General features: G+C 48.4%; 1 protein-coding gene across 1 annotated transcript in view; it reads right to left on the bottom strand.

Annotated features, from left to right (window-relative positions):
- Positions 1 to 5,792, bottom strand: part of DIS3L (DIS3 like exosome 3'-5' exoribonuclease) — a 39,624-nt gene extending 33,832 nt beyond the window's left edge. The window contains exons 1-2 of the mRNA XM_038767448.1: positions 5,630 to 5,792; positions 228 to 381 (exon numbers count right to left, since the gene is read on the bottom strand). Coding sequence (XP_038623376.1) covers positions 228 to 381; positions 5,630 to 5,768 — 293 coding nt within the window. The 5' untranslated portion in view covers positions 5,769 to 5,792. The remainder of the gene's footprint in view (positions 1 to 227; positions 382 to 5,629) is intronic.
- Between the last annotated feature and the right edge of the window lie 6,597 nt (positions 5,793 to 12,389).

Below are 12,389 nucleotides of genomic sequence, written 5' to 3'. Positions count from 1 at the left end.
TTCCCAAGCGCTTAGTACAGTGCTCTGCACACAGTAAGCGCTCAATAAATACGATTGATGATAAGCTTGTTGTGGGTTGAGAATGTGTCTGTTTATTGTTGTATTGTCCTCTCCCAAGCGCTTAGCACAGTGCTCTGCACACAGTAAGCGCTCAATAAATGACTGAACGAATAAATGAATCCATGAGTCCCATCGATCAACGGACTGATCCCGGGAAACAGATCTACCTCCGTCCTCTCTGATGCTGCACGGCTTGGCTAGCCGTGTACATGAAGATGATCCCCTTCAACTCCGGAAACTCGAGGACCTCCAGGAAGTCTTGAACCACTTTCCAATCAGGAATAACGTAGTGTGTCACGTCCCCGGACAGAAGTTTCCCATCTGAAATGGAATCCGACGTTTCAAAGGTCGGTCATTTTCCCGTCTACTTCACTGCTCCCGTGGGGGCCATGCGAGCCCCCTCTCCGCCCCCGCCCATAACGTGCAAAATCATTCGCAACCTTGATCCTTCTGGGAAAGATTTTTTTTGGTGCTGTTGTTTCCTTAAAAAAGGAAGACAAATCTACTTTGGCAGAAGACTCGCGAGTGAGCAAACCCATCACCTCCATTTTTCTTTTGGAGTGGTAAATAAAATCTTCACGGAGTTTATTACGATGTCAGTGCTGGAGGGAGGGAGGAAATGGATTTCCTGAAAAAGAAACAGACCTCTCAGGCCTACCTGGACAGTTTATGCTAACTCGTCGCTTTCGGAAACAGACGGGCTCAGAGACAGGAAAGGATGATTTAAAATGACAAGGGTTTAAAGAGGAGTGTGAAATATTTGTGGGCCAGGGCTGTAATTTTAAGCCAAGAAGCCAGAGCGAGTTTCCTTCTAAGCTTCTCAAATTACTTAAAAAAAGAAAAAAGGAGCAATTGGAGTCCAAGCCCAACCAACCAGGAGGGACGTCTTATATACAGATATTTTATGGTACTTGTTAAGTGCTTACTATGTGTCAAATACTGTTCCAAGTCCTGGGGTAGGTACAAATTAATCAGATTGGACACAATCCATGTCCCACATGGGGCTCACAGTCTTAATCCCCATTTTACAGATGAGGTAACCGAGGTCCAGAGAAGTGAGGTGACTTGCCCAAAGTCACACGGCTGACAAGCGGCGGAGCCGGGATTAGAACCCATGACCTCTGACTCCCAAGCCCGGGCTCTTTCCACTGAGTCACGCTGCTTCCCATACTAAAGTACTTAGTTTAGTGCTCTGTATATAGTAAGCACTTAAATACCATAAGAAGATAATAATAATAAAAAAGGGGGCCCCATCAAATCCAGAAACTGTGATGGGCCTACAGAAAGGACACTTCCTGGGTTTAGATGGGAACCATGGCAACGTCATTATTGTGATGTGCAACACGCTGTGCTATCAAACGCATTTATTGAGCACTAACTGCGTGTGGAGCACTGCACTAAGTGCTTGGGAGAGTACATTACAACAACAGACACAATCCCTACCCGCTCTGTCACTTGTCAGCTGTGTGACCTTGGGCATGCCACTTAACTTCTCTGTGCCTCAGTTACCTCATCTGTAAAATGGGGATTAAGACTGTGAGCCCCAAGTGGGACAACCTGATCACCTTGTATCCCGACCAGCACTTAGAATGGTGCTTTGCACATAGTGAGCGCTTAACAAATACCACCACCATCATTATTATTATTATTACCCACAACGAGCTCAGTCTAGAGGAGGATTCTCTAGACATCTGGAAGTCCTTTCATCTTATAAAGAAATACATGAAAAGAGTCCATTCAAAATCTCAAAAAGGGGCCCTTACACCAGAATTAGGAAAGTGTAGAAGCTGTTTTTCCTTTTTAAACAGCAGTAAGGCTATGTGTGGAGTGTTTATCACATGCTTAGCACTGTGCTCACCCCTGGGGTAAATACAGTATAATTGGATCAAAGTGCTTTAGGGACAGTGCTTTAAAGCTTATCTTTGCAGTAGTTTCAAGAAGAAAAACCCCTAGCAAGAAAACATTGGAGGGATTTGAGGTTTTGGCCTAGAAGGGGGTGGAGCCCCTTGGCCTAGTGGAAAGAGCTCGGGCATCAGAGGTCGTGGGTTCTAATCCCGACTCTGCCCCTGGTCTGCTGTGTAACCTAGGGAAAGTCACTTCACTGTGCCTCAGTTCCCTCATCTGGAAAATGGGGATGAAGACCGGGAGCCCCACGTGGGACAACCTGATGACCTTGTACCCCCCCCCCCAGCGCTTAGAACAGTGTTTGGCACATACTAAGCCCTTAACAAATATCATCATCATCATTACTCTCTGTGCCTCAATTCCCTAATCCGTAAAATGGGGATTGTGCCTGGGAGACCCACGTGGGACAATGACTGATTGCCTGGCATCTACCCCAGTGTTTAGCACATGAGAAGCAGCGTGGCTCAATGGAAAGAGCCCGGGCTTGGGAGTCAGAGGTCATGGGTTCAAATCCCAGCTCTGCCAATTGTCAGCTGTGTGACCCTGGGCAAATTACTTCTCTATGCCTCAGTTCCCTCATCTGTAAAATGGGGATGAAGACTGTGAGCCCTACGTGGGACAACCTGATCACCTTGTATCCTCCCCAGCGCTTAGAACAGTGGTTTGCACATAGTAAGTGCTTAATAAATGCCATTATTATTATTATTATAGTAAGTGCTTAACAAATACCATCATTGTTATTATTATTCTCTGTGCCTCGGTGACCTCATCTGTAAAATGGGGATGAAGACTAGGAGCCCCACGTGGGACAACCTGACCCTGTATTCAATCGTATTTATTGAGCACTTACTGTGTGCAGAGCACTGTACTAAGCGCTTGGGAAGTACAAGTTGGCAACATATAGAGACGGTCCCTACCCAACAGCGGGCTCACAGTCTAGTAGTCTGTATCTAGAGAAGCAGCGTGGCTCAGTGGAAAGAGCCCCGGCTTTGGAGTCAGAGGTCATGGGTTCGAATCCCGGCTCCGCCACAAGTCTGCTGTGTGACCTTGGGCAAGTCACTTAACTTCACTGAGCCTCAGTGGCCTCATCCGTAAAAGGAGGATTAAGACTGCGAACCCCACGTTGGACAACTTTATCACCTTGTATCCCCCACCCCCCGGCGCTTAGAACAGTGCTTTGCACATAGTAAGCGCTTACCAAATGCCATCATCATTAGCATTATTATCTCCCCAGCGCTTAGAACAGTGCTTGGCACACAGTAATAATAATAATAATGACATTTATTATTTTAGACTGTGAGCCCACTCTTTTAGACTGTGAGCCCACTGTTGGGTAGGGACTGTCTCTATATGTTGCCAACTTGTACTTCCCAAGCGCTTAGTACAGTGCTCTGCACACAGTAAGCGCTCAATAAATACGATTGATTGATCGATTAAGCGCTTACTATGTGCAAAGCACTGTTCTAAGCGCTAAGGAGGTTACAAGGTGATCAGGTTGTCCCACAGGGAGGCTCACAGCCTTAATCCCCATTTTCCAGAGGAGGGAACTGAGGCCCAGAGAAGTGAAGTGTTATCATCATCATCATCATCAATCGTATTTATTGAGCGCTTACTGTGTGCAGAGCACTGTACTAAGCGCTTGGGAAGTACAAGTTGGTAACATAGTACAAGTTGGTAACATAAGTGTTATGTTGCCAACTTGTACTTCCCAAGCGCTTAGTCCAGTGCTCTGCACACAGTAAGCGCTCAATAAATACGATTGATTGATTGAAGTGACTTGGCCCAAGTCCCCCAGCTGACAACTGGTGGAGCCGGGCTTTGAACCCCATGACCTCTGACTCCAAAACCCGGGCTCTTTCCACTGAGCCACGCTGCTTCTCCTAAGGGCTTCCCAAATGATGATGATGGCATTTATTAAGCGCTTACTATCAATCAATCAATCAATCAATCGTATTTATTGAGCGCTTACTATGTGCAGAGCACTGTACTAAGCGCTTGGGAAGTACAAATTGGCAACACATAGAGACAGTCCCTACCCAACAGTGGGCTCACAGTCTAAAAGTCTACTATGTGCAAAGCACCGTTCTAAGCGCTGGGGAAGTTACAAGGAGATCAAGTTGTCCCACGGGGGGCTCACAGTCTTAATCCCCATTTTCCAGAGGAGGTAACTGAGGCCCAGAGAAGTGAAGTGACTTGGCCCAAGTCCCCCAGCTGACAACTGGCGGAGCCGGGCTTTGAACCCCATGACCTCTGACTCCAAAACCCGGGCTCTTTCCACTGAGCCACGCTGCTTCTCCTAAGGGCTTCCCAAATGAGATGATGATGGCATTTATTAAACGCTTACTATGTGCAAAGCACCGTTCTAAGCGCTGGGGAAGTTACAAGGAGATCAAGTTGTCCCACGGGGGGCTCACAGTCTTTCCAGAGGAGGTAACTGAGGCCCAGAGAAGTGAAGTGACTTGGCCCAAGTCCCCCAGCTGACAACTGGCGGAGCCGGGCTTTGAACCCCATGACCTCTGACTCCCAAACCCGGGCTCTTTCCACTGAGCCACGCTGCTTCTCCTAAGGGCTTCCCAAATGAGATGATGATGGCATTTATTAAACGCTTACTATGTGCAAAGCACCGTTCTAAGCGCTGGGGAAGTTACAAGGAGATCAAGTTGTCCCACGGGGGGCTCACAGTCTTTCCAGAGGAGGTAACTGAGGCCCAGAGAAGTGAAGTGACTTGGCCCAATTCCCCCAGCTGACAACTGGCGGAGCCGGGCTTTGAACCCCATGACCTCTGACTCCCAAACCCGGGCTCTTTCCACTGAGCCACGCTGCTTCTCCTAAGGGCTTCCCAAATGAGATGATGATGGCATTTATTAAGCGCTTACTATGTGCAAAGCACCGTTCTAAGCGCTGGGGAAGTTACAAGGAGATCAAGTTGTCCCACGGGGGGCTCACAGTCTTTCCAGAGGAGGTAACTGAGGCCCAGAGAAGTGAAGTGACTTGGCCCAAGTCCCCCGGCTGACAACTGGCGGAGCCGGGCTTTGAACCCCATGACCTCTGACTCCATCATCATCATCATCATCAATCGTATTTATTGAGCGCTTACTATGTGCAGAGCACTGTACTACGCGCTTGGGAAGTACAAATTGGCAACATAGAGAGACAGTCCCTACCCAACAGTGGGCTCACAGTCTAAAATCTTGGGAAAGCCCTGTTCTAGCAACACAGATCTGGAGAGGAAAACAGATCCTAAATGAATCAGGGTCTGAAACAGGGATCGTCTCTCCCAACTCTGTTGTTAGTGGACTCTCCCAAACGCCCTGCGCACAGTAAGCGCTCAACGAACACCACCGGTTGGTTGGCCTTGGAAAAATATTAAAAAAAAAAAAAAACAAAAAAAAACAACCCAAAACCCGGGCTCTTTCCACTGAGCCACGCTGCTTCTCCAACCAATCAATCAGTCGTATTTATTGAGCGTTTACTGTGCGCAGAGCACTGTACTAAGCGCTTGGGAAGTCCAAGTTGGCAACAGATACAGTCCCTACCCCACAGTGGGCAAATGCCCTCATTATTCTCATTATTTCTAGGCCGCCCCGGAGGGCCCTCCCTCTGTCCCTCCTCTGTCCCCCTGTCCCTCCCTCTGTCCCCCCCGGCCCCCCGGACGGGTCCTGACCGTTGGCACACTGTCGGGGCCTTGGGCAGAGGGGGCTGTGGCAGGGCAGGCTGGGCCGCAGGTAATGCTCCCGCACGATGCGGACAGGCCGGCCCCGGAAGGCCCGAAGGTGCAGCACCTTCTCCCGCTTCTGCAGCATCCCGGAGGGCCGCCCGGAGGAGGCGGAGGAGGAGCAGGAGGCGGAGGACCAGACCAGACGGGAGAGGCCGAGGCCCGTGACATCACCACGGGCCCCCTTCCGTAACCCAGGCAACGCCCATCCCTCCACGTCACCTAGGTAACGCCCCTCGCTCGTCCCCGCCCTCCACCATTCATTCATTCAATCGTATTTCATTCATTCAATCGTATTTATTGAGCGCTTCCTGGGTGCAGAGCACTGTACGAAGCGCTTGGGAAGTCCAGGTTGGCAACAGGTAGAGACGGTCCCTACCCAACAGTGGGTTCACAGTCTAGGAGGGGGAGACAGAGAACAAAAGAAAACATATTAACAGATTAAAATGAATAGATATGTACAAGTAAAATAAATAATCAAGCAATCAATCAATCGTATTTATTGAGCGCTTCCTGTGTGCACAGCACTGTACTAAGCGCTTGGGAAGTACAAGTTGGCAACATATAGAGACAGTCCCTACCCAACAGTGGGTTTACAGTCTAGAAGGGGGAGACAGAGAACAAAACAAAACGTATTAACAAAATAAAATGAATAGAAAAGATATGTACAAGTAAAATAAATAGAGTAATAAATCAATCAATGAATCAATCGTATTTATTGAGCAATTACTGTGTGCAGACCACTGTACTAAGCGCTTGGTAAGTCCAGGTTCGCAACAGATGGAGACGGTCCCTACCCAACAGTGGGCTCACCGTCTAGAAGGGGGAGACAGAGAACAAAACGAAACGTATTAACAAAATAAAATAAAATAGATATGTACAAGTAAAATCAATCAATCAATAAATAGAATAATCAATCAATCGTATTTATTGAGCGCTTACTGTGTGCAGAGCACTGTACTAAGCGCTTAGGAAGTCCAGGTTGGCAACAGATAGAGACGGTCTCTACCCAACAGTGGGTTCACAGTCTAAAAGGGGGAGACAGAGAACAAAACCAAACATACTAACAAAATAAAATAAATAGAATAGATATGTACAAGTAAAATAAATAAATAGAGTAATAAATATGTACAAACATATATACATATATACAGGTGCTGTGGGGAAGGGAAGGAAGTAAGGCGGGGGGATGGAGAGGGGGAGAAGGGGGAGCGGAAGGTGGGGGCTCAGTGTGGGAAGGCCTCCTGGAGGAGGTGAGCTCTCAGTAGGGCCTTGAAGGGAGGAAGAGAGCTAGCTTGGCGGATGGGCAGAGGGATTGGGGGCATTCCAGGCCCGGGGGAGGACGTGGGCCGGGGGTCGACGGCGGGACGGGCGAGAACGAGGCCTAAGGGGGAGGAGGTCAGCGGCGGAGGAGCGGAGGGTTTGGTGGAAGGGTTTTAAAAATACTCCAAATAGTCATCAGAAACAAACGGGAGGCAGTTTGCATAGAGGGATTTTTCAGCTCCAGCACACGTGTATACACACACTTAAGGGGAAATGGCCATTCAATCCAAAAATCAATGAAATAGTGTCCCTCAGTGGTAAGACTAAAAAACACAATACGACAAAAGATACAGTTAGCGGGTTAACGGTACAGTAAAAATCCTGCTGAGATTCATACCAATTTGCAACCGCCCCCGCCAAAATCATTTTCATTTTTTCAAAAGGTTGCCAAGTAGCGATCTGTACAATAATCATTACAAAGTGATTAGGGATTATGGGAATGCCCAAGTTATTTTATTAAACTAGAGAAGCAGTGTGGCCTAGTAGATGGAGCATGGGCCTGGGAGTCATTCATTTCAGTCATTCATTCAATCGTATTTATTGAGCGCTTCCTGCGTGCAGAACACTGTACTAAGCGCTTGGGAAGTACAAATCGGCAACATATAGCACATGTATATTATGTTGCCAATTTGTACTTCCCAAGCGCTTAGTACAGTGCTCTGCACATAGTAAGCGCTCAATAAATACGATTGATGATGATGATGTTTGTACATATTTATTACTCTATTTTACTTGTACGTATTTACTATTCTATTTATTTTATTTTGTTAGTATGTTTGGTTTTGTTGTCTGTCTCCCCCTTCTAGACTGTGAGCCCGCTGTTGGGTAGGGACCGTCTCTATGTGTTGCCAACTTGGACTTCCCATGCACTTAGTACAGTGCTCTGCACACAGTAAGCACTCAATAAATACGACTGAATGAATGAACGAATATAGTTCCCCCTTCTAGACTGTGAGCCCACTGTTGGGTAGGGACTGTCTCTATATGTTGCCAACTTGTACTTCCCAAGCGCTTAGTACAGTGCTCTGCACACAGTAAGCGCTCAATAAATACGATTGATTGATATAGGGACGGTCCCAACCCAACACCGGGCTCACGGTCTAGAAGGGAGAGACAGACAACAAAAAAAACCATATTAACAAAATAAAGTAAATAGAAAAAATATGTACAAGTAAAATAAAGAATAATAATAATAATGGCATTTATTAAGCACTTACTATGTGCCAAGCACTGTTCTAAGAGCTGGAGAGGTTACAGGGTGATCAGGTTGTCCCACGTGGGGCTCACAGTCAAACCCCATTTAACAGATGAGGTAACTGAGGCACAGAGAAGATAAGTTTTAGACTGTGAGCCCACTGTTGGGTAGGGACTGTCTCTATATGTTGCCAACTTCACTTCCCAAGCGCTTAGTACAGTGCTCTGCACGCAGTAAGTGCTCAATAAATGCGATTGGTTGACTGATTGATCGATTGATAAGTTGCTTGCCCAAGATCACACAGCAGACAAGTGGGGGAGTCGGGATTGTAAATAATAAATAAATAGAAACGTACAAAAATATATACATATATACAGGTGCCGTGGGGAGGGGAAGGAGGAAAGTCCCCCCGCTCAGCCCCGCCCCTCTCCCGGGTCACGCCCCTCCCGTAACCCAGGCAACGTCAGGCCACGCCCCCTCACGTCACCTAGGTGACGCCCCCTCCCTCCTCCTCGCCCAGCCCCGCCCTCCACCAGGGCCACGCCCCTCCCGTGACCCAGGCCACGTCCGGTCACGCCCCCCTACGTCACCTAGGGGACGCCCCCTCCCTCCTCCTCGCCCAGCCCCGCCCTCCACCAGGACACGCCCTCCCGTAACCCAGACAACGCCCGGCTACTCCCCTTACGTCACCTAGGGAACGACCCGCCCCTCATCCGGGCCACTCCCCCTCCCTCCTCCTCGCTGAGCCCCGCCCTCCACCAAGGCCACGCCCTCCAGTAACCCAGGCAACGCCCGGCCACGCCCCTCACGTTACGTAGACCACGCCCAACCCTTAGCCTCGCTCATTCCCGCCCCCCACCAAGGCCACGCCCCCCGGAACCAAGGCAACGCCCGGCCACGCCCCTGACGTTGCGTAGACCACGCCCACTCCTCAGCCTCGCCCCGCCCCCACAAAAGCCACGCCCCCTCCGCAGACTCGCGCGCCCCGGCCCCGCCCCCTCCCCGCCGGAAATGGAGGCCCCAAGGGGCCGAGGCGGAGCTCCAGGCCTTCTGCGCAGGCGCACTGCCCCGTTAACTCATGAGGCCCCACCTCATGGTGGGCCTCAGTTTCCCCTTTCCATTCTTTCTGAAGGTGGGCCAAAAGTAATAATAGTAATATCAATGATATTTGTTAAGCACTTACTGTTCCAAGCCCTGGGGTAGATACAAGGGAATCAGGTTGTCCCACATGGGGAGCACTGTCTTCATCAATCAATCAATCGTATTTATTCATCATCATCATCATCAATCGCATTTATTGAGCTCTTACTGTGTGCAGAGCACTGGACTAAGCGCATGGGAAGTCCAAGTTGGCAACATATAGAGACAGTCCCTACCCAACAGTGGGCTCACAGTCTTCATCCCCATTTGAGGGAACTGAGGCCCAGAGAAGTGAAGTGACTTGCCCAAAGTCACCCAGCCGACAAGTGGCAAAGCCGGGATTAGAACCCACGACCTCTGACTCCCAAGCCCGGGCTTTTGCCACTAAACCCATTTGTCAGTTCCCTCATCTGTAAAAATGGGGATGAAGACTGTGAGCCCCACGTGGGTCAACCTGATCACCTTGTATCCTCCCAGCGCTTAGAACAGTGCTTTGCACATAGTAAATACTGAGCAAATACCATAATTATTTTATTATTGTCTGCTAGGTGACCTTGGGCAACTCAATCATCAATCAATCAATTGTATTTATTGAGCGCTTACTGTGTGCAGAGCACTGTACTAAGCGCTTGGGAAGTACAAGTTGGCAGCATATAGAGACAGTCCCTACCCAACAGTGGGCTCACATTCTAGAAGGGGGAGACAGAGAACAAAACCAAACATATTAACAAAATAAGTCACCTCACTTCTCAGGGCCTCAGTTACCTCATTTGTAAAGTGGGGACTAAGGCCATGAGCCCCATGTGGGACACGGAAAAGGTCCAACCTGATTAGCTTTTTTTCCATCCCAGTGCTTAGTACAGTGCCTGGCACATAGTAAGCGCTCGCTGAGGCGGGTCTAAATGCTGTGCTTGGACGATTATTGATTTTTTATCTTTTAGACTGTAATCTCTTGTGGGCAGGGGGGAGGAATGAATAAAGGGAGCAAGCCAGGGGGCTGCAGAGGGGAGTTGAAGAAATCAATACCTTGATATAGTCTATAATAATAATAATGATGGTATTTGTTAAGTGTGTCCTAAGTGTCAGGCACTGTTCTAAGCGCTGGGGTAGATACAAGATACGTGTTTCCTGCCTGTCCTGCTTAATTGTTTCACTTCAGCTCTCTATATCTACTCCTATTTTCTACCACTTATTTTCTACCCACATCCTATCCTCAGAGCTGGATTTGCTTCTTTGTGGAAGGGTGGGGGAATGGGATCTGGAAGAGGAAGGGAAGACAAATGATGATGATGATGATGATGATGATGATGATGGCATTTATTAAGCGCTTACTTTGTACCAAGCACCGTTCTAAGCGCTCGGGAGGTTACAAGGTGATCGGGTTGTCCCACGGGCGGCTCACAGTCTTAATCCCCATTTTACAGATGAGGTAACCGAAGCACAGAGAAGTGAAGTGACCTGCCCAAAGTCACACAGCTGACAATTGGCGGAGCCGGGATTTGAACCCATGACCTCTGACTCCAAAGCCTGTGCTCTTTCCACTGAGCCACGCTGCTTCTCTGGAGTAGAAGGATTGGGTGGGTAGGACAGTGAGGTTGAGCAGAGGAGTATAGTAATAATAATAATGATGCTATTTGTTAAGCGCTTACTATGTGCCAAGCACTCTTCTAAGCGCTGGGGGGGATACAAGGTGATCAAGGTTGTCCCACGTGGGGTTCACAGTCTTAGTCCCCATTAGGAAGGAGGGCTGATAGGTTAGTGGAGCCAGTTGCTAGATGGAAAGTCTCAGAATTTAAAATAAGCAGCGTAGCCCAGGGAACTAAAAACAAGATTCTTCACATCCTCTTCATATTTCTCTTCATATCTGGCAGTTGCTCCCTCTTCTTATCCGACAATTACTCTCCCTACCTTCAAAGCCTCACTGAAGGCACATCTCCTCCAAGAGTCCTTTCCCGATTAAATCCTCATTTCCTTTTCTCCCACTCCCTTCTGCTTCACCCTGATTTGCTCCCTTTATTCACCCCCGCCAACCTCAGCCCCACAGCACTTATCTGTAATGTATTTATTTATATTAACGTTGGTCTCCCCCTCTGGACTGTAACTCATCATAGGCAGGGGTTGTTATATTGTCCTCTCCCAAGTACTTAGTACCGTGCTCCCTAAATATGCTTGATTTATTGAAGATTAGGAGTAGAGATTTTTACGTACATTGTTAGCTGCCGCAAGTTCTTGAGCTTTCAGGGGGGTTATCTAAAATGGGGAGCGGTTCAGTTTGTGGAATTACAAGGCTCAGAGTCCTGCATTTGCCCCCGTCTCTCCCAAATAGCTGGAGGCCTGCTCGACGGCCTCTGGTTACCAAGGCAGTCAGGTTCACACCACATCTTCACTTTGTTCTCTCCTCTTCTGGAAGGAGTAGCTGAGAACAAGATGAAACTACCCCCTTGATTCATTCAATCTTATTTAGCGCTTACTGTGTGCAGAGCGCTCTACTGAGCACTTGGAAAGTACAGTTCAGCAGTAAAGAGAGACAATACCTGCCCACACTGGGCTTACAATACCCCTGGTCTGCTGCTCAATGGGATTTATTGTGACCTTGTGTGAACGTGGGCAAGTCACTTCACTTCTCTGAGCCTCAGTTCCCTCATCTGTAAAAATGGGGATTAAGACTGTGAGCCCCACGTGGGACAACTTGATCACATTGCAGCGCTTAGAACAGTGCTTTGCACATAGTAAGCACTTAACAAATGCCATTATTATTATTATTATTATTTATTCACCTTGAGAACGAGATGGAGGCAGGATGGCGAACCCCAACCCAAGGAGCAGTATGGTATAATTGATAGAGCACATGTCTGGGGGTCATAGCGCTTACTATGTGCCAAGCGCTGTCCTGATCGCGACTCCCACACTTATCTGCTGTGTGACCTTGGTCAAGTCACTTCACTTCTCTGGGCCTCAATTACCTCAGCTGTAAAATGGGGATTAAGACTGTGGGACCCACGTGGGACAACCTGATTACTTTGTAACTACCCCAGTGCTTAGAACAGTGCT

The sequence above is a fragment of the Tachyglossus aculeatus genome, chromosome 26 (genome assembly GCF_015852505.1).
Source record: "Tachyglossus aculeatus isolate mTacAcu1 chromosome 26, mTacAcu1.pri, whole genome shotgun sequence".
NCBI lineage: Eukaryota > Metazoa > Chordata > Mammalia > Monotremata > Tachyglossidae > Tachyglossus > Tachyglossus aculeatus.
Note: the sequence above shows the minus strand (reverse complement) of the source record. Positions and strands in the feature narration are given on the sequence as shown.